The 20053-nt window shown below is 46.9% G+C and overlaps 1 protein-coding gene across 12 annotated transcripts in view; it reads right to left on the bottom strand.

The window, feature by feature from the left end:
- The window catches only part of DENND1A (DENN domain containing 1A), a 538445-nt gene that overhangs the window by 58794 nt on the left and 459598 nt on the right, over positions 1-20053 (bottom strand). For all 12 annotated transcript variants that reach the window (XM_073224730.1, XM_073224762.1, XM_073224757.1 and 9 more), the window contains 3 exons: positions 3483-3587; positions 3014-3101; positions 979-1019 (listed from right to left, as the gene is read on the bottom strand). In XM_073224730.1, coding sequence (XP_073080831.1) covers positions 979-1019; positions 3014-3101; positions 3483-3587 — 234 coding nt within the window. The remainder of the gene's footprint in view (positions 1-978; positions 1020-3013; positions 3102-3482; positions 3588-20053) is intronic.

Raw genomic sequence — 20053 nt, 5'->3', positions numbered from 1 at the left:
AAAACATGACAATTTGACCTATAAAGCATTCTACATTGTACGACAATACGAAATTTTCCCCCACTCATTTATTCCATACTGCTTTCCAAAATTACTCAGTATCCTATTTCAGTGGTCCTTTGGAGTATTAAAACTTCCTTTATCAATCAATCAACAAGTCCTTACTGCTTGTGTATGATTTGCCAAGTGCCATGTCTGGCCATACAGGAAGAACACAAGAAGTCTTTCACCGAGGAACTGCATACTCTTGGCCAACCGCAGCTACTTCCAAGGGACCCGCCTTGGCAGCAGCGTACTTGGCCCACAAGCAGGACAGAACACTTATCACATTATGCTGGAGTTGCCTGTTCATGTGTGTGTGTTTCCCCAACAAGTCAGGGAGCTCTCCCCCAGCACAGGGCCTGTGTCCTGCTCCCCACTGTAACCCCAGTACCCAGCCGGATGCCTGGCACACAGTAGGCCTTCAGTACAGAGTCAGGGATAAACCCATGTAAAGAAAAGGCAACAATTTGAATTCTTTAGTGGCTTCTGAAGCTCTAAGTCCCTGGCTTCCAAACAAGAACAGCAGCAGCGAGGGGATAAAAAATGCAGTGATGTGTTCTCCATCTTCCCAGGAGCCATTGCTGTGAAAAATATTGCAGAGTAGCGAGAGGGACATTTTAATTCTTGCACTGGCCCTAGAAGGAGACGCCCGTAAATGCTCTAAGATGACAACATCCATTCACACGCCTTGGCTGGCTTCCTGAGGCGAGGAAGCTTCTCTTGGCTCTCCTCACCCTCCCCACAGGTCGGCTTTGGGCAGCCTCATCCTGCTCGTCTCCACCTGGCCCTGGAACAGCCTGGCTTCACAAAGGCGTCTTCAGCTGTGAGAATGGAGTGCCCCAGGCAGAATGACGGCCTTGCAGGAGGTGGGGGAAGAGGGGGGCCACCAGGAGGCTAAGGAGGGGCCCAGGTGGTGCTGTGGGGGTGGACACTTACCCGGACTGTGGAGAGCCACTGGTGGTATAGTTTATCGCTGCCTGGGGAAAGAGGAGTCAGACAAGCTGTTATTTAAAGAAGTTACGTGCCCCCAGTATTTCCTCAAACTGCTTTTAGCATGCAGGACTTGGAAAGTTCAAAATCTGTGGAGAACCACATGGAGGCTCCCATGTTCAACTCCCTGAAGGATGCAGCAGTGAGTTGCCCCCCACCCAGGTTTCCTTCTCAGAGATCTGAACCTATCAGCGCCCTGAGTACAACCCAAAATCTGCCTCATTGCCTGCTGCACAGAGGTCAGAAACCCTCTTAACAACCCTGCCTCTCTTCTCTGGCCTCGTTGTGCACCGCCCACCCTCTGCCTCTCCAGCCTGCACTACCATCCTGCACTGCCTTAGGCTCTGACCACAGGAACTACCTTGGGCTCCCTGAGCGCACACGCTTGCAGTCCTCCATTCCCTCTCAGACCTGTTCCCCTTGTGTGGCCACCATTCCCTGCTCTCCCTCTGAGTACATTCAGCAACCAGCTCAGATGTCGTTTCTTCTGTAAGCTTCTCCTACTCCTTTCTCTGAACAGCCCTCTAAAACAGGTAATAGCCATTCCGAAGCCCATATTCCCTGGAGTTCGGTGAGCCTCCCTGGGCAGGAAGCACAGGGCTGGGTGTCCCCGTGTAAGCACGCTGCTGGGTACGCACTCAGCCAACGGAGCACTTGAGCAGTGACAGGGGAAGGAAAAGGAGGCACTGTTGGGGAGCTTGGTCATTTTCTCCAGCGGGATGAGGAAGTTTTCCCAGGAGACAGGGTTTCTAGGAGCTCCGAATGACCTGCCTTAGTTTGGCGACGCATGAAGCCCGTCTTCTCATCAGAATGCACACTGGACTGCTAGAACACTACCCAAACCTGCCTCCTTTGGAAACTCTCATGTCACCAAGTGAGGACTAGTAGAGCCCTATTCTAGCTGCACGAAAACCTGTTTCTACTCTGTTTCCTACACTGGTTTAATTGGTATTTATCTTCAGCTATGCATCTCTTTCTTCTACCAGTCTAAAAGCTCCTTGAGGACAGAACCGGGTCCTTTACTTCTTACTACAAGGGGCTCTGGATGCAGCAGGTGTTCAGGAAGTGCTTATTAATCATCGGCTATTACTGTTCACAGACATACACACTAGTTTTACTGATTGTGGTCCCCATGCAACACGGGCTGGGCAGGCCTGTACAAGAGGGTTTCATAGGTGAGATTACGCCTGACTCCATGAGTTGAAGGACTGCCAGTTGGATTACCAGCCCATGTTCAGCAATAAGGCAGCCAGTAGCATGATTATTATTATTTTGCATTTAGTTTTGATTTCGTTGTCTAAGACTGAGGCTTTAGGACTTGGAAGGAGGGACAGATTGGGATTCAGGGTCTGGGCCAGTCACTAACACTTCTCTGGGCTTCAGACACCTCCTCTGAAAAATGAGAGGCAATCCCTCCAGTTCTAAAGGTCCGCAGAGACTGGGAACTCGGCAATAATCTTCACATTCTAAAGAAACATTTCCTGAGCAGTGACCCTGTGCTAGGGCCTGTCCTGGGTGACAGCACAAAAGTTTCCCCAGGGACTCTGACTGAATCTTGACAGGAACGCTGTGAGGTAGGCACCATTACCCTCAGAGCGGACAGGAAGGCTTCAGCTGAAAGAGGTGAAAGGATATGACCAAGTTCTCACCACTAGTGAGGAGGCAGCATCTGATTTGAACCCAGGTCTCTTAATTCAATACCCTGTGTGCTTTCCTCTGCATCAAACTGGCATATGTTTAACAAGACTCTGCCCACACACAGGAAGCAAGTGACCCCAGGACAGAGGATTTCATATGAGCCAATGTGCACCTCATCAGCAAATGAAGAGGAATTCTTCAAGTATTTCAAGGCTTAGGGTGAAACCAGTCTCTCCCCTAACCCGCAATGAAGGAAAAAGGAATTCACTGCCACTCCTTGCCAAACAGACCTAATCCCACATAACAGCCCACAGCGCAGAAAGGAAAATGAAATGCTTCTCACCAGCATACTCGCCCATGTTGATTTCCTCTTCAAAAACATCACTGAAACCTTCGCCAGAATTGAGAAGGTCTAACCTACCATCAATGAACTATATAAAGAAAGAACAAAAGCATGACAGCTTGTACAAAGAAATGGGGGAAAACCATTCAGCCGGACACCTTAGTATATGACCAAGAACCACATTTCCCAAGACAAGAAGGGGCTTTTGGAACTGCTGAATTTTAAAAAAGCAAGTTTCTAAAATGCTGGCTGCATGTTCATGATAACTTATAAAATCACATGGCATATTTGCAAAGGGTCTGTTTGGTTGCTGACCACCCTCTTTACCTGATGCCCCTCCACAGACTCTGAGCCTCTGTTGGCTGAGCCTGAGTCCCACCTGCCTGCAGCCTCAGTGCTAAGAGTGGGGACAGCTACAGAAACTCCTACCAGGGATCCAGACACTGACCACCCCTGAGAGGCTGGGCACCTGTTTGAAGAGCTGCAGCTGTGTGGCATTCTGCAGGAACTGCCTCATGGCTCCAGAGCGGTAGTGCGACACGAAGGCATCCTCACAGAAGGTGATGGGCTCTTCCTGGGGAACAGAGACAGGAGAGGAGGGATGAAGGAAACGAATGAAAGTGATCAGTTCTCAGACTCCACTAGGCGGTGCCTCTACCTCTGCTAACCTATCTAATCCTCATTTACCTGGTGAAGTGGCTGTTGCCACTGACAGCATTCTGGTCTGTGGATGAGGCAGCTGTTTCAGAGGGGGGAACAGTCATGCCTCAAAGCCACAGAGCTGACAGGAGGCAGAATGGGAACCAAAGGCAGGATTCCAGCCCCCACACTGGACCCTTCCCTATTAGCCACCATGCTATCCCAGCGGCAAGTCAGTGAGTGTGCCCTCCAATGGGATGATTGCCAAGCTTTCTTTTCACTGTTGGGAGTGTGACCCTTTCTTTGGATAGCACCTTGCTGCATAAGACAGCCCAGCTGCTCTGGGAGGAGCTGGGGGCAGGGGTGATGGCTGGGCCCCCCTGCGGGGCAGTCTTCTCTTCCCCTAGTCCTGACCCTGGCACCTTTCCTTAGGGAAGGCACCAGCCATGGAACAGGGTCTGAAAGCAATTTACATATTGATCTTAACCGATGGCAAATTATAATTTAAAAATAATTACTTGTATTAAAAAGCAGGTATGATCAAAAATAATATTTACAGGAATGCTGTGACAAGGAAGTTTGCATTTACTAACTGTATTTTATGAGTCAAGAAAATGACATCCTAAGCTTAAAAAACATTCCATCCTTGTGCTCAACACCTCAATCCTTCTTTGAAGGTACCTGGAGTGCTCATCTACCCAGACAAGTGGTTAATTTCAATGGCGTATTCTCATTTTTGAAAGATCAGACTTTAATATCTTGAACTGAATTAAAGTACCCCTCCCTCCCTTCACAGACTTGGTAGCAAACACAGAGATGTTTGAAGCTCCACTTTTATCCTGTTTTAATGAGTTACGTGAGTGTTAAATTTTCTGTCTAGCTGCTGTAAATTCCAAGAGTTCCTCCTGCTTAAATCTAGCCAATATTAGCTCAGCAACTGGGCAGACTTACTGCACAAAGGCTGCAAGGATGACCGCAAAAAATAAGGGTGGGGGAATATGTTTTTATACAATTACACCCTACCTAATTCTACAAAGGACCTAGGCAGCCTACATGACCACCTAAAACAAATAAAAAAATCAGAGCTGGAAAACATGTAAATATCTAGAATGTATTTTGGATAAGAGTATCTGGATATGTAGGTCTAAATGGTTTCTAAATCTAAGTTATGAAATTACCTCTGAGCTCCCTGGCTGCTGAAGCAAGGAGGGAAACGGTGCAAACCACATTGCCTATGAGGGAAAAAAAGCATACCAGTTCCCAGGAAGAAGGCGGAACTCTTCAGGACATTTATTACTTTGACTTTATAACAAGGACTTACACCCTTCTTGCTGAACAGCTGAGAGATCAGCTAGTGATAACCAACAGAAGCCCATCTAGAAGTCCATTCCTGTGGCCTGGGAATTTCTTCTCACCCTTGGAACCATAGCAGGGCATTTAACTCTGTCCAGGTGATTTCACCCATAAGTACACACACTGATGACTTCTGATAAGTACTCTCAGCTCAGACTTTTTTTTTTACCCCTAAGCTCTTCTCTCAATAACCCCCCGAATGGCCCAGCGGCACAACAAACTCAAAATGGCCAGAACTCCCAACTGTTACTCCACCTGGACTGGACCCAGAATCTGCTTTTTCCTTTCTTAAAGTTGTTGTTATCTACTGCCACCCACAGGCCCCTCAGACTGCCCCAGTCCTTCTCATTTTACCAGTGACATGTCTTGTATGTCGATCCCTGCTCTCTGTCTGCTGTCTTGGTGCAGGCCTGCCTGTCTGCCTGCTCCAGGGACATTTAACTCTCTGTCCCACTCCTGTTTCATCTCTCCCATCTACCCAAGTTCTCCTGGGTAGAGTCACTTCTAAAATGCAGATTGGGTCACATTATCCTACTGGAGAACTTTGACTGCAGAGATGTTACATTTGTGTGATTATCTGATTAATGTCTGTTTTCTTCCACTAGCACTATAAGGTTCATGTGGGTAGGAATGGCACCTGTTTTGTTGAGCACAGCAGTGAGTCATACACATGGGGCCTGTGTGGGAAAGTAAAGAAGTCCCAGCTCCTTAGCCCAGCAAACAAACCCTTCCTAAGCTGCCCCTACTTTCTCTTCCAGAGTCCTTTTGTGTTGCTTTCCTCTGTTCCCTGCATATCTTAGGCTCCAAATCTCCAAATCACATGCCATGTCCTTTCCCACATTTTTCCTTGCATTTTTCAGTTCTATTTCATCCATCCTCCTTTTGTGCAGCAGCCACTCACCCCTGCTAGGTGCTCCCACAGTGCTTCATGCACCCCTGGTGCTGGGTAATCTTCACTCTCATATCCCCTGTGACTGGGAGCTTGAGAGGACAGAGGCCCTGCAGGACTCATCTCCACATTCCCCAGGGAGAGCATGGAGCCCAGTACCATTAGCAGCTCAGGGATGTTGGTTAAAGAATCACAGAATGAGCTTGACTCTGGTTACTGTCACAGAAGCCCTTGGTCTCGGTGTGGCTGAGACACTGGTTGGCCTGAGGGTAAAGAGGTCTCAGAGCACGAAGCCAGGTGAGTGACACTTGTCCAAGGGGTTTAGAGCTGCTCAGAGGAAATGATCACTGTTGTTGGTATTCACTCTAGCACCTTTGGCCCAGCATTGACAGGAAGAAGTCTGCTGAGGGACCAATGCATTTAAGAGAGTCTGCCGCCAGATTTGTACATAAGGGTAGCCTAAGGCAGGATTTAGCTGTAGGAGAGCAGAAAGAATCTCATCTTTGGGAGACATGAACATTTTGGGCCTGTTGTGTACTTACTGCAGGTGACATCCCCCTAGAACAGACATCTGCCATAAAAATGGACAGAAGTGCATGGGTGGGAAAGATTCAGGGGAAATGTGACAATGGGGACTTTTTCTGCAAAGAGCTTAAAGAGCAACTTCAGCGGTGTCATTTAGACACAAACAAACACTACCACACAGTGTCGTGTTACTGGAGCGGGGTGGGCGGCAAACCGTCCACAGCAGTCAGAAGAGGAGGCTAATCCTCCCAGGGCAGCAGGTCAGGTGCATGACGAGAAGTGGACATGTTTCAGTGGAGCCTGGGAGGATGAATGGGAATCAGGTGAGCAAATCCCACCTATTGGGGTACTGTTCTTTCCTAATTCTACTGGAAACCAGTGACATTGTCACCCAGAGTCACTATAAAGTTTTGAATGGCAATGGACGCAGAACGCTCATTCCCCTGAAGCTACTCACCTTCTAAGGGGATGATAATAGTCACAGTTCACCTAATCTTTACAGAATACCCAAGGTCGGGTAACTTGCTCAAGGTCAGAGAGTCAGGGTTATACCTGGTGGCCTCCAAAGCCCAGCCACCATGCATGTGGCCCACTACAGATTCAATTTCTCTGAGGCCTCAGTCCTAACTGCCCTTGGTCATCTGCTGGAGAGCATGAGAATTCTTTTTAAAGATGGAAGTCCTCTAGGTCTCCTGGTGGACACTTGGAGTACCAGCTCCTCAGAGACAAACAGCTCCCAGGAGTGAGCAAGCTACTGTGAAGGCTCTTTCTGCCACAGGCCCAACTTGAGGTGCCCAACCATTTACACCAGCTTGTCCACCCCCTTCGTGCAGTTGAGCTGGCTGCCCCCACTCCACTCTCTGCAGTGTAGGCGAGTGAGGCAAGGCGTCTGGTTAGTTCCCTCCTCTGTGAGAGGTGCTGCTTCAGTTCCCCCATTAGGCTGATTAAACCTTTTGTCTTCTCAGACGACCCTCGAGGCGCTGGGACTCCTGGCTGTTAGCGACGTTAATTCAGTCAGGCAAGTCAGGCCGTGAGTATTCAAGCTTCGATCACATTAGTAGAGTTTTCCATCTATGACCCGAAAGACAGTTAAGTACAGCTGCTTAACTCTATCAAGGACTCAGTTACAAACAGACAAGTTTTACTCTTGGATTATCTTCTTGACATATGGAATCAATTACAAATTCCATTACTGAGTCAATCTTTGTTAACAGGTGAAGTTGCTGATTTCAAAGGTTTTGGTACTTCCAGAAATAAACAGCTCTCATCTGCACTATAGGTACTGGCATTAAAGTAAAATCTCCCATCAGATTCTTCAACTTTCCTTGCTCTGCTGATCCACACTTAAAGTATTACATTTTTGTTTTCCTTCACAATTAGATTTTCATTTTTATCAAGACTTTAGGCGCATATTTACCCTGCGATACTAAGAAAAAAAGAAAGCGTCCACTCTTTATGGACCTTGCTTTAAGTTTTAAAAACGATAATTTTCAAAGATTCATGCATCCAAACACTTTAAAAACACCTACTGTGTGCCAGGCTCTGTATTAGGGGAATACAAAGATGAATAAAACACAGTCCTTACAAGTGGTACTAATAATGAAATAAGCAGTGGGCAGTGGATGAAGGCATAGATGATACAAGAATGGCAGATTGTAATGTTCCGCTTTATTCACACTGGCCAAAAGATAGAAGCAGCACAAATGCCTACAGGTGAATGGATAAACAAAATACACATACAATTAAATATTACTCTGCCTTAAAAGGGAAGGGAATTCTGGCACATGCTACAACACGAGTGGACCTTGAAGACATTATGCTAAGGGAAATAAGCCAGTAGCAAAAGGACAACTACTCTGATTCCATTCAATCTAGAGCAGCCAACTTGATAGGGATGGAAAGTAGAACCGTGTTGCAAGGGGCTGCACAGGGAAGGATGGGAGCTGGTGTTTAGTGGGTATAGACTTTCAGTTTTGCCAGATGAAAAAAGTTCTAGAGATGGATAGTGGTTATGGCAGCATAGAAGTACTTAATGCTATTGAATTGTACATGTAAAAATAGTTAAAGTGGCTAATTTTATGTTATATATACTTTATCATAATTAAAATATCGTAATTATTATCAAAATTAAAATTACCATAATTAAAAAGCTGGGCAACAGGTATATGGGTTATACATACCTGTTTATACAAATTTACTTGTATAAATTTGAAAATTTCCTTAACAAAGTCAAAAAGAAAAGTCCCTCATATCAAGGAATCCCTGCCTAGTTCAGGAACAAAATAACTAGTTTGACAACTGGCACACCAGAATCCTAGTTTGGTTTTTTTGGGGGGTAAAGGCACATTTAAAAAAAAACCTATATAAAGTTTTAGGTTTTAAAAAAAGATGTGAAACCATAAAACTCTTAGAAGAAAACATGGGCCAGAATCTCATGAATATCAGCATGGAAATTTTTTTCTGGGTATGTCTTCCTGGGCAAGGGAAACAAAAGCAAAAATAAACAAGTGAGACAACATGAAGCTAAAAAGCTTCTGCACAGCAAAGGAACTCTCAACAGAACAAAAAGGCAATCTACTGTGTGCAAGAATATACTTGCAAATGATATATCCAATAAGGGGCTAATATTCAAAATATACAAAGAACTTCTACAACTCAACACTAAAAAAAAAAAAAATACAATTAAAAAAATGGGCAGAGGACCTGAATAGACATTTTTCCAAAGACATGCAGATGGCCAACTGGCATATGAAATGATGCTCCACATCACTAATAGTCAGGCAAATACAAATCGAAAGCACAATGGCTTCTATCCAGAAGACAGGTCAGAATGGCTACTATCCAGAAGACAAGAAATAACAAATGTTAGTGAGGATGTGGAGAAAAGGGAACCCTCCTGTACTATTGGTGGGAATGTAAATTGGTGCAGCCACTGTGAAAAACAATATGGAGTTTCCTCAAAAAACTAAGAATAGAAATATCATATGACTCAGCAATTCCACTTCAAGGAATTTTCCTGAGGAAAAATGACTAATTCAAAAAGATATATGCACACCTATGTTCTCCGCAGCATTATTTACAATAGCAAAGATATGGAAGCAACCCAAGTGCCCACTGATAGATGAATGCATAAAGAAGAAGTGGTACATACACACAATGGAATACCACTCAGTCATAAAAAGAAGGAAATCTTGCCATTTGCAACATCACGGATGGACCTAGAGGGAATCATGCTAAGTGAAATAAGCCAGGCAGAGACAAATACCATGGTTTCACTTATACATGGAATCTAAAAAATAAAACATATAAACCAAAAAGAAATAGACCCATAAATATTGACAACAGACTCTTGGTTACCATAGGAAGTGGTCAAATAGGTGAAGGGGATAAAGAGGTACAAATTGTAAAATCAATTAGTCATAGGAATGGGAGTACAACATAGAGAATATAACCAATAATACTGTAATATCTTGGTATGGTAACTGGGTAGCTAATCCATCCTAGTGGGGAGCATCTAGTAATGTATATAATTATCAAGTCAATAGTAGTACATCTGAAACCAATATAACATTATGTGTCAACTTTACTACAATAAAGTAAACTAAAATAAACAGAAGAGTTGCACCAAAAAATGGAGATATATTTTTTGTCCTATCATGTAGGATAACACAACATGGTGGGGAGAGTACATGTCTTGGAGTCAGAAAGACCTGGACTTGAACCTTGATTCTGACCATACCAGCTATGTGATCTCAGTGATTTGTCTCTTCCTCATCTGTGACAATTACTCAAGGCTGGCCCATCTCCCAGGGCTATTAGAAGATTAAAACAAATTACAACAAATAGCTTTTCCACAAAGAACCATTTTCTTGAGGGCAGAGATTGGGTTTTATCGGGGATGGCAACATAATTTGCAGGACCCAGTGTAAAATGAGTATGCAGGAAAAAGTGCTGTTTAGTATAAAAGTGCCATACTAAAATACATGGCTTTGCTTCTTCCTTTCACGGTTTTCTTTCTAGGTCCATTGTGCTGCTTTTTAAATTTACTATTTAATGTCATTCTATGTAATGAAAAAATAAAAAATTAAATTATTAGCATGAATCTTACTGCTCAACTTTATATTGTGCAATGCCAGTTTTAAATGCTAACATATGTGGAATAGTTTTTTGTAACTCATATATGCATTTGTATTTTGTTCTTACCAAACCGTGGAAATGCTGCACAGAACTAACTCAACTGTTTTTATTTCAGTTCTCGATATATGCACATTCCAGTAACATTCTCTGCCTTTGGCTTACTGATGAGAAAGGAAAAGCAACTATGGTTGCTCCCTCTTTTCCACTCCATCTATGTCAACATTTTCACAGCAAGTGGATGGTCAATATAAGGAAGTAACATGCATAAGAAATGTGATGGGTTTCCATGGTCTCATTTGTTTCTTAGAACACACTGCTTCTTTCAGTGCTGAAGCAAGTTCTGGTTCTAATGCCAAGTGTGGCCTCTTGGGCTGGCAGTGCCCCACTTACTCAGTTGTAGATATGGACACGTTTACCTTGTATACCCTTTGAGTCTTGCTGAACCCCCATGCATTGCGGGTCCACTGGAAGGAACTCTGTGCCATGGGGCATTGAGAAGCTATATGGGATTGGATGGCAAGGCTCCAAGGAGGACTTTTATGCCTATCTCCTCTGCTCATGCACATACTCCACTGTCCCACCGGACTTCATTTACGTAATACAGGTTTGAAGGTACAATTATTAAGAATTTAATAATGGTGACAGCAGAGCAATAAACCAGGCCTGGGCCCTTCTGAGCATGGGGTCTATGACTGCACAGGGCGCACACTGGAGAGGCCTGCAGGGGGTGCACAATTTTCTCCCCTCTCCTTTCCAGGTTACATTTTCAGCAGGGGTTCTGATGGCTGAATATGTGCCATCGGATTCAGCAGTGTCGAAGAGCTTGAGGCAAGTTTGTGGATCCATGGAGACGGGATTTCTAAACTCCTGAGCAGGATACTCAAGGCTCTACATGACCTTTCCTACCTGACTTTTTGCTTATGACATCCTACCTACTTCATCCACCCACTCAACCCTGCTGCAGAGATTGCGGAATGGCGATGGCCCCCCAGCCTCTTCCACGCTGTACTCACTCTTCTGGCTTCCTTGTTCATATTACCTCCTGGTGAGAACCTTATCTGATGCCTTCGGGTGAAGAGGGCCCGCCAGTCCTTTTTGATGTTTCCACACCATCACCACGTGCGCCCAGCTGACTGCCCCCCACCAGTCCACTGCAGGTTCCTAGAGGGCAGGCATGCAGTAGGTGTCAGCTGAGCCATTCCAGGAAGAGGCAGTGCGGGGAGTGGAACATAGAGCTGTGTGCAAATACCTGCACCTCTAAGATCCTCATCCTCACCACCTGGAACAGGGAGAGAGGCCCCTGCTGCAGGGGACTGCTGGGAGGCTACGCCAGGATGAAAGCCATGGCGGTTGGCAGTGTTCAACTTTGGCCATGTGTTAGAATCACCAGGAGCACTTTTTAAATCCCCAGTGCTAAGGCCATAGTAATTTCTAGGTGACTCCAATCTAGTGAAGGCTGAGAACCACTGGTATAGTTGGAAGTGACTAGCACAGCACCTAGAGCACTCAGCATTCATTTTAAAAATTTAAGACTAAAGAAAGCTGGGGGATCTGGCCCCAATTAGCAGCACTCTCAACCACGATGTATTTTGTTTAAATCCCTTCAAATTAAAACACCCCAGCCAAAGTGCAGTGCAGCCAAGAACCTCATTCTCAAGTCTGACGAATGCTCCCATAGTCCCCCTTGCACAGTTTATACTGCCCACTGGCTACATGGAAATCTCATGCTGAGTCCTCTGCTCTGGGTCTCAGCGCCATTCCTAGAGCTGGGGCCAAAGGGCTGTTCCTCATGGGGTCGCTGCAGCAGCTGCCCAAGGAACTAGGATGAGCCCCCAGCCGACACAGAGAGGCTTAGTGCAGTGTCTGGCCTAGAGAATGCCAGACCCTTACTTACTGAAAGGCAGGGAGGGAGGGAGGGAGAGTTAGGACAGTAGCATTACGTTATAGTAACTTCAGGTTAACCAGAAGTAGGCATGAGTTTTGGGAGAAGGAAGCTGAGTTCTTCCTTTGGACCAACCTATAACTTACCTTCACTGAATCCTCACCAGAGCTCAGAGATGCTCATAAATAACCCCCATTTTACTGATGAGGGAAGAAAGGTCACCCGTGAAGATGAATCATTTTGCCTAAGGTCCCAGACCTGGTGGGTCAGAATAACTCTGAAGTCCAAGCAGACTGTTTCCACACCCACCAATGCACAGCATGGTACACACTCAAGAGCCACCAGGATGGACTTGGACAGGTGGTCTGCTTGTCCACAGTCAGATGGCTCTGGTCAGGCTGGGTCAAGCCAGGTTTTGGGGTGACAGGACCAAGGCAGCCTTGTGAACCATTTGTGTGGTAGCCCAGGCACACCAGGAATAGGGCCCCATCACCATAACGAGTCCTAAACAAAGAATCAATGTGTCATTGTGAAGCGGCTCACTGTTCGGATGATTTAAGTCTGGGGAAATGTGGGTGCCCAACAAGCGCTGCTCTGATGATTTGCAGGGGCAGGGACAGCGGCTCTGGCCAGACGCTCCAGTATTGACAGAACCCCTCCCCCCAACCATGCTAGATTACAGTAAAGACATTCAAATCACAGGCGTGTCGGGCCCACGCCTCGGCTCCTCTGTGCCAACAGCCCCTTCCTTCTGCATTAACCAAGACAAACAGGGAGAAGTCAGGAAATTCTGATTAGCGCAGGCACGGCAGATGAGTAGGAAGGCCTGTGGAAGCTGAGGAGACACAATGAAGCGAGTCTTGTGCATACTAGCTTAAGATTTTCTTTCCATAAGAAATGCAGATGGGAATCAGCTCTACCAGGAAAGCAGGTGCAGTGATTAAAACCAGCTACCGCTTACTGAGCGCCGACCTGTGCCAGGTGGTTTTACATGCATTATCGCACTTCTTCACCACAACCCTGGGGGGAAGGTGTTGTTATGCTCTCCATTTTACAGATAAAGATACTGAGGCCCAGAAAGGTGAAGTCACCTGCCTCAGACTGCAGAGCTGATCAACGAGAGGGCCACATATCGAAATGAAGCCTGTCTGGTCCTGGGACTCATGAAACGCAATATTATTTCTCTTTGATTAAGACAAATAATCACAAGATAGTATTTAAGATATCAGCCACCAACAGGGCTGCTCTCGCAATTTAGAGATGGATTATAAGGTGGTGATGAAGAGAGCAGACTTTGCAGAAACAGGTGTGAGTTTTGGCTCCACTACGTGCTTGCAGAAGCCATCTTCTCCTCTCGGAGCTTCAATTTTCTTACTGATATGCTGGAAATCATACCTCTCCTCATGCTCTAAGCATTCAGTACCATTATGTCGGCAAGTCCAAACAACAGCAGCTGGCTCCAAGGGAGAGACGGTGACCGTCCGTCCCCGTGCTGCAGCCAAGTGACAGCTCTCGCCCCAGTACGGAGACCACGGGGCATGCCGAGATCTCAGTGTCGAACACCTGGCTCTGCCACCTCGGCCATACCAGAGTTTGCCTTGGTGTCACCGAGAGCCAGAATCTGGGTTTTAACACAATGACTGCTGCATTCCAAAGTCCCAAGAAAGGATGTGCCAAATTGATTAGAGATGAGCATTTCAGCTTCTTGAGAGTGAGGAGATAGTTCAAGAGAGCATAGTGGAGAGAGGGTGGGTTCTGAGAGCCTGGTGGACCCCTGGGAGAAATGTAAATCAACCCGAAAAGTGATCAGCGGAGAACCAGCATTAGCTGTGACACAGGGAACACAGGACTCACAGATCAAAGGCTAAAGGACATGGAGATAAAACTGAAGAAGCACAAATCAGTCTGTAAAGAGGAAAAATCCCAACCCTCTGAGTTAAGTGAGGGCAAGACAGACAGACCTAACTAAAAATGGGCTGCCTGCCAGTCCTTGGTGACAGCCCTTGGGGGTTGTCCACACACCGAGCCCTGTCCACACACCGAGTTACCAGGCTCACTCACTGGCTCATTTATGTAGGATTGCCCCTTCCCCAGATTTTACTTGTTTAGGGCCAATCTCTGGTGCCTGGATGGGGCCTGCCCAGGAGGCTTCAGCACCAAATTTTAGTCATAAACAAATGGCAGCTTTGTGAAGGGGAAGGAGTACAAATACCTGACCTGGCCTTGATTCCTTTTTCTTGTCTAGGCCTCAGTTTCTTCATCTGTACAATGGGAAGGTGCTGAGCTGGGAAATCTTCAAGGTACTTTCTAATGCTACCATGTCTTGTTTCTAGACATTGAAAGGACCTTTCTCTATGAGCCACTCACAGCCCCTCAGAGGAATATGTCACAATGCACAGCCCTCGGTGCAGAGCTAACAGAGAACAAACTGGAGTGGGAATGACAGCTCTGACAGTCACTGTGTCTGGAACATGGTATAAGGCCCTAAATCCTCTAAGACTGTTCTGTCATTCATAAAGTGGGGGGGGGACACCTACCTCACAGGGTTATGTGGGGATCAACAGGTGACTCATGTAAAAAGCATGGCTCAGGGCTTGATTCCTAGAAAGGTAAAACATATCTGTCTTCTACCCCAAATAATGGCAGCTCTCTGCCCAATTCCTGCTGCAGTGATTTGCATCCAGCAGCCCGGGGCACACAGCGTGTGCTACCTGCCCAGGCCACATGTCAGGTCAGTGGAGTCAAGCCCATGATTCAGAGTGAGCAGAGAAGAACCACCACCCACACCGCCTTCCGTGGAGCCCCTGCCATGGGCTGGGTGCCGCAGGTACATGGTAACTGGTTGAAAGTTGGACCTGCATAATAGCCCGATTAAGACACTCTTACTCCTCATCTTACAGAGGGAGGGGATGTGACTTGCCCAGGCCACAGAGCTGGGAAGAACCAGAGCTATACTTGAAGTCAGTTCTGCCTCACAACAGAGCCTAGGCAGGCTCCTCCCAAGAGGCAAGAGCTCTCACTCTGAGCAGGCCCAGCTGCCCAAACATGGCTTTCCTCTGGGCTTCTGGGCAAGTCAGGATACACTGATGATTTCTCCCAACAAAAATGTCCTTTTCCACATATTGCAACCCCAGTCCAAGGAATCCAGTCTCTAGACGGGGATTATGTACTGCCTGAGGACTCAAAATAGATTCAGTGCGGCCCAGAGCTCTGTAAGTGGGGAAGCAAGTGGGCCTTTACTTAGCATGTGCTGGTGGCTCCCCACTGAGTAACCCCCCTACTCAGAATGGAGCCTCCAGAGTCACAGGAACAGACTGCGTTCACAGGGACACTTACTGAACAGGCTTCATTTACTCAGAGTCTCACCCTTGGATCCATCTGCAACAGTCCAGGTTGCTCAGCCCCAACCATGTTCCTCTGCTTTCCCTGGTCCCGGGACCTGCAGTCCTAAGTGGCATGTGGAGTTGGAGAGAAGCCCTCCAAGGCACGATCCTGTGCATCTTGCCAACCACAACTCCTGGCTTCCCCAAACACCAGCGTCCCCACACATGGAGCTGGTCATAGTCCTCTGTGCTGGTCTGTGGTCTTCCACCTTTGCATGTGCTATACCCTCTGCCAGGAAGGCCTCCTGCCTCACTTTCTCAGGCAGGGACAGCTGCCCTAGGATGCTCTCCCAGGCCTCTCCCAGGCCTCCCTGCTCTGTAGTCTGTAGCCCCTGTGCTCACCTCCACTGTAGCGCTTCCTGCCATGTTTGTACTGCCTGGCTGCCGGGCAGCTCCCTTGCTAGATGCCAGACTCCTCAGGCTCCCCAAAGGACTGGGTGATACCTTATTTGTCTTTGCATCTCCAATTCCTAGAACAGTGCCTGGGTCACTGCAGGCACTCCCATGCTTGTTGAATGAATAATTCACTGTAGATAAGGCAACAGCAACATTTCTGAGAAAGAGACCAACGGGGTGGAGAGCAAGACTGACTGACTGAGGATGTGAGGATGCGGGTTAGAGGGAGGGAGGAGGGGAGAGAGCGTGGTGTGTATGCGGGGAGGGGTAGTGAGGGAGGTGGGAGGCCGGGAACACTGTCTAATTAGACCACATGTGCAGAGCAGCATCTGGCTCCAAGTGCAGCAGTTTACACCACTCCTGGAGTTGTCGTGGAGACAACCACATGACCAGCCTGGAGCCGAGACTCAGGGGCAGCAATCCAGATGCACTCCTAACATATTCTGACAGAGAGCAGATGGGCAGCTATTTGCAGGGCCAAAAAATGCCAACTCTGCTCTCCTCCAGACCCGCGTGCCCTTACTGATCATTTTCATCTTGTAAAGTCATTCTTATCTGCCCTGGAACCACCAGTTCCTCCCATGTAGGAATCAGTGTGAGAACTGCTGCTTTTGTAGTTCCCTGACCATTACAACTTCCGGCCTGCTTCTGTGGGTGAGGAAATGTCACCACCTTTAATGAAGGGGTCCTCAACGGCTGGGCTCCACAGCCACAAGGCTTCCTCTACCCAGTATCCTTCTTGAATACAAGTTGTCTGAATTCCTCACCCTTTTAGGCTCCACAGAACAATCCAGACCTGGGAGCAATGCTATGTGAGTGTGGGGGGAACTCAGGCTTTGTGGCTGAGCTCCTGACCTGATGGGTGTTTGCAGCCTCTCTGAGCTCAGTTTACCTCTTTGTAAATTGGGTTTTGCAAACCTCTTTTCACAGGATTATTACAAGGGTTAAATTAAATAGTATAGAAGAGCCACGAACATTATAAAACCCTATATACATTCTTTACTGGGGTAAAAGTTCTTTATAAACCTCAAAAAATATAAGCAGAAAGCTCTTATCAGTAGGAAAATGATGAAATATTGGACTGTACAAAACTATATTACACACTTAAAAGGCAAATGTCGTTCATTAATGTCTTTGGTTAGGCAGGAAAATGTCTGTTGTTGGACAATCAAGTTGGGTTTGAATTTTGGCTCTGATGCTTATTAGCAATGTGACTGGGAGCAAATAACTTAAAACTCTCCAGAGCCTCAGTTTCTTTATTTATAAAATGGGAATAATCATTCTTATCTCCTATGAGCTAATTCAGGTTGTGATAATTAGCTGGGACAATATATGTAAACTTCCTAGCATATAGTAGGTACCCAATAAATGTTAGTTCCATTTCCCTTTTCCAATCATTTAACAGAATCAAATAAGACTGAGGGTGAGAAAAAATGTAATGAAAAGTGTGGGCTCAGCTAGAGCAAGCTGGGTTCCCACCTACTGGCTGTGTGGCCTTGGGGAAGCATCTTTTCTGAACCTCAGTCTCCTCACCTGGAAAAAGAAGGAGAATTGGACCTACCTGTCATGTTGTTGCGTGGTTTATCGGGAACAAGGAACACAAAGCAGTTAGCATCTAATAAGTGGTCGTTATTAAGACCCTCCTCACCCTTACTGGAGAAATCCTCAACTCTCTTGGGAAAGATTTCACCTTTCATGTGGGTCCAGCCCAGAGCACAGATGCCACCACACAGCCTCAAGAGAAGTGGGTTTGAGTTCTGATGTCCGGGAAGTGAAGTGAAGGGAGGAGCCCTACCACAGGTGTGGGCTGCTCCAGGCACAGGACTACTGCCGGGCCCCCTAGCTGCTGCCTGAGCAGCAGGCTCCTCCAGGTGCAGGGAAGCTTATTTATAAAGCACTGCAGGGGTTCCCCTGCTGCCGGGCACCCGCCTGCCATCACAGGTGTGGGGAATGCCCAGCTAAAAATACTGCTAATGTGGGTTTAATGTCGCCCAGCAGAGACTAATGATCGTTTTAAGTAAATATTAATTATAAGAGTCACCCAGATAGAGTGCTGGAGGGGCACAAATATTCCTGCATCTACATATGTAGGTGAGGAGGCATTTGGGGAGACAGCTTCTTATACGCCTCCTCCGGGAAGTTATTTAATGGCTGGCAGACTCTCAATATTTGGAGGACTCCTGGTTAAAATATTTGGGAAGTGTCTTACTTACTATGTGAGATACAGGGATTTCCCTATTTGAGAGATGATCTTCTCCAGGCCAAACAGCTGATTCAGTTCTGCTGGACCCTTTACCATGAAAAGTTGTTGCAACAGTGCAGAGAACCCAGATTTGGTTCAAGACCCAACATACTGGATGGCTGATCTCAGGCAATTGTCCGCCCAAGAGGCCCGATGTGGGTCACCAGTCTGAGACGTGTTCTGGGTCTACTGCTTACTAGCCGTGTCCCCTTGGGCATGCTCCCTCCCCGAGTCTCAGTTTCCTCACCTGCATGGGAAGCTAACACTGGCTGATCAATTGGATCAGTGGCACCTACATCTGATATCACGATGAGACTTGCCCAGGGAGGTTCCTTTCCACAGATTCCTGGGCCAGGGCACAGACCTTTAGAAAGCTGCTCAGAAGATTCTAATGCATTTGGGAAGGTGGGGAACAGTGAGAGAGGAGGAGAGGGTGGTGGCAGAAGAGTAGTAACAAAAGTAGCAGACCCTTGCCATGTGCCAGGTACCTTTCTAAGTGTTTTACAGGAACCCGCTCATTCAATCCTCATAACAAACCCGTGAGGTAGATACTGTTGCTGTCCCCATGTTACAACTAGGAAACTGAGGCACAGAAATGTGAGGTAACTTCTCTAGGTTCACACAGGCAGGATCTGACCAGGTGGTCTGTAGGCTCCAGGAGGGCAGTGGCTCTGCTTCTCTTCTGCATCACTGTGTTCCCAGTGCCAGGGCAGAACGTCCTGGAGCAGGCAGTGGATATGTTCATTTAACACTTAGGCACTTGCACACAGCTGTATCTCACAACATTCAAAGGCAACTGGGATCACCGGAAGCTAGGGTCATGGAGCAGCTTAAGGCCATTTCACAGTGAGTGGTGGGACTCTGGAATTCCTGTAGTTAGCAGCCCATATGACCAGCGACAGGCTGTTTGCTAAGCCCTCTATGTCCCTCTACCCTGGGGAGGCGCTGGTTGGTTTGGCAGAAAGAAAAGAGAGCATCTGGATGAGAGTTTTGACTGGACAGTTCCAGGCCTGTCACTGACCCCTTGGTCTGCCTGTCCCTCTAGGACCCCAAAGGCCTTTTGCCAATAACCTCTCTACAGGGACTAAATGATTCTCCTTTTTGCTCTGGTATATTAGGAACCTACTGCTTCTTGCTTCCTTTAGAAGATAAGTGCAGGGTCATTTGTGGTTCCTGCCAAGGGCCTTGCCAAAAGACTATTCCAAGAACCCTTAGAAAGAGCTTTTATTTAGCAGGGATTAATGGGAAAGGCAAGTGCCAGCTGAGTTCATTACATTCCCTTGTGACAGGATAGACCAAAAAACAAAACAATATCAGAAAAATAAAAAAAGAGCTGGTAATCTGAGGTACTCATCAACAAAGGTGTTTTAAAAGAAACAAGATCACAGATTTTCTGCAGGGCCACCCTCTTACCTCTCTAAATATCCTTATCCCCTGAGTCCTCCCTCCGACCCAGTGAGACTGCCCTGGTTGGTTCCCAGGCCTCCTCATCGCCTCCCTAGACCCTGCTTCCAGGCTCTCTCTACCCAATCCTGTTGTTACGCTGCCCCTGAGGGATCTTCCTGAAGCGCCACTGTGACCATCTGATCACGTC

Source organism: Manis javanica, chromosome 2 (assembly GCF_040802235.1).
Source record: "Manis javanica isolate MJ-LG chromosome 2, MJ_LKY, whole genome shotgun sequence".
NCBI classification, from domain to species: domain Eukaryota; kingdom Metazoa; phylum Chordata; class Mammalia; order Pholidota; family Manidae; genus Manis; species Manis javanica.
This window is presented reverse-complemented; position numbering and strand designations above follow the sequence as displayed.